Below are 2019 nucleotides of genomic sequence, written 5' to 3'. Positions count from 1 at the left end.
AAAAGCTAATATGCGCCGGAGAAATCCAGGTGCCGTAGGTAAGCTCTATTCGGTCTAAGCTCCGCTCCTTCGACCGATTGTTCGCAGGCGAGACAAGTGGGTGGGCACGGGCGGTCTGGTAGCAGAATGCAAGTGAATGAATCCCATCCCCTAGCTTGACTGGAACCTTCTACTGAAAAAGTGGTGTGTGCTACTGTCTTATCTTATCCCTTCTTATTTTACCTCTGCCCGGGGCTGGTCATTCAGTTCAGTCAAGTTCATATGCTTTCCAACGTGGGAGTAAAGGGAGTTGGTAGCATTCCCCTGGCTTTCCATTTTCAAGTATTGGGCACGTGGGTGAGTGAACTCTAGTTGTGCTTGAGTCATTTAGGAGGAGGGAGACGACTCTGCTAACTCTTTCTCGGTATGCTTAGGAAACGGCGCCGATCGAGAAAGTCATAAAGGGACGTTGAACGCAATTAAAGTAAAAATCAAGTTGTGGAAAAATAAAGTTTTGAGGACCTTTTTAAATAGTTCACATGTACGAGGGACTATTTTTCAAGTAAACTAACATAAACAACTTTTATGCAAAAGGAGAAACTGAAAATGTGAGATGGTAACATGAAAGTTTGGCCTAACCAAACGATTTGTGTTTTATGCTCTTATGATGTGGTTGTAAATTTTGACAGGGAAGAAAACAAAAACATTTGGTTGAATAATAAACTCAAATTATGTTAGTTAAAAAGAACATTTTAGGCATGTACCATTAATGGATTGAATGGAATACTTGCTTTCTTAAATCACACAAAGAATCAAGAATAACTTTAAGTATAGCCCATTTGTCATGCCACCAGCTTTCCTTTATTTCCTTCTATAATTCTCTTTATATCTCCAAACAAGTTGCTTCACACAATATTCTAACTTTAAGTATAGCCCATTAGGCATCTAAACACCTACCCCTAACCTTAAAATTTTAAGTATTTCTAACTTGATTTAATAGCTATTCATCTAAACAATGTCGAAAACAAGCTTTCTTGACATCCAATACAACATCTCAAAGCGCAAGTTTCTAAAGAAACCAAGTCGGATGTTCTCTAGTAGCGATAGGCAACTTTCGGGCCTACCTTTATTCCAACCAAACATGTCTGAAATGAGGCGTGTTTTTGACAAATTTGATTGTGATAAAGATGGCAAGATATCGAGGGGTGAATACAAGGCTATAATCAAAGCTTTGCGACAAGGGGGTACAGAGAGAGACGTACAAAAGATATTTGAGGTGGCAGATTTGGACGGCGATGGTTTTATTGATTTCAAGGAGTTTATGGAGGTACAAAGAAAGGGTGGTGGGATAAAAGCGGGTGATGTGCAAAGTGCGTTTAGGACGTTTGATTTGGATGGAGATGGGAAGATAAGTGTTGAGGAAGTGTATGATTTGATGAAAAGGCTTGGGGAGAGGTGTAGCTTGCAAGATTGTCGAAAAATGGTTAGAGCTGTGGATTCGAACCAGGATGGTGTGATTGATATGGATGAGTTTATGACTATGATGACTCAAAACTCGATGATTTGAATGTTATTCTGATATTAGCTTATGATATGAAGGAATTGTGATGGCTACTGTATTTGGGCAGTCTTTATAAACCCATATGTTGTTGTCTTCTTTATAATTCATATAACACAAGTATTGTATTCCTAATTTTATTTGTATCTCTGTTTGCTTTATATAGAAAGTTATAAGAAGGATATTGCATATGTCAATGCTCTAGTATCAACTATCAACTATATATGTCATTTGCGGTATCTCTTTTTTCCCCTTTTATCTATACAAGTGAGTAAAAAATAGGCAATCACTTTTGTATTCAATCCTTGTAAGCAATGGATATTAACAAAACACGAATAATATAATACGAGTAATGCGCACTCAAATAAAATAAATTGAAAAAATCTTGCAAGTTTGAAGTACCTTGCGTCTTGAAAATTTCCGAATTAACTATCCTAATTACCAACACAATAAACTGATAATTTTCAAGTTGCTATCGGAAT

General features: G+C 37.2%; 1 protein-coding gene across 1 annotated transcript; it reads left to right on the top strand.

The window, feature by feature from the left end:
* Nucleotides 1–920: 920 nt before the first annotated feature.
* Nucleotides 921–1816, top strand: LOC139873153 (calmodulin-like protein 30). Its single transcript, XM_071861083.1, has one exon. It carries the CDS (start codon nt 995–997, stop codon nt 1544–1546), a length of 552 nt encoding a protein of 183 aa, XP_071717184.1. The 5' UTR covers nt 921–994; the 3' UTR covers nt 1547–1816.
* Nucleotides 1817–2019: the final 203 nt, after the last annotated feature.

This window comes from Rutidosis leptorrhynchoides, chromosome 10 (genome assembly GCF_046630445.1).
Source record: "Rutidosis leptorrhynchoides isolate AG116_Rl617_1_P2 chromosome 10, CSIRO_AGI_Rlap_v1, whole genome shotgun sequence".
Taxonomy (NCBI): domain Eukaryota; kingdom Viridiplantae; phylum Streptophyta; class Magnoliopsida; order Asterales; family Asteraceae; genus Rutidosis; species Rutidosis leptorrhynchoides.
The sequence above is the reverse complement of the archived record's forward strand: the minus strand, read 5'-3'. Positions and strand labels throughout refer to the sequence as shown.

What these genes read in the sequence shown, in the direction of transcription:
- LOC139873153 (XM_071861083.1), top strand. Translation starts at nt 995, where the DNA reads ATGTCGAAAACAAGCTTTCTTGACATCCAATACAACATCTCAAAGCGC.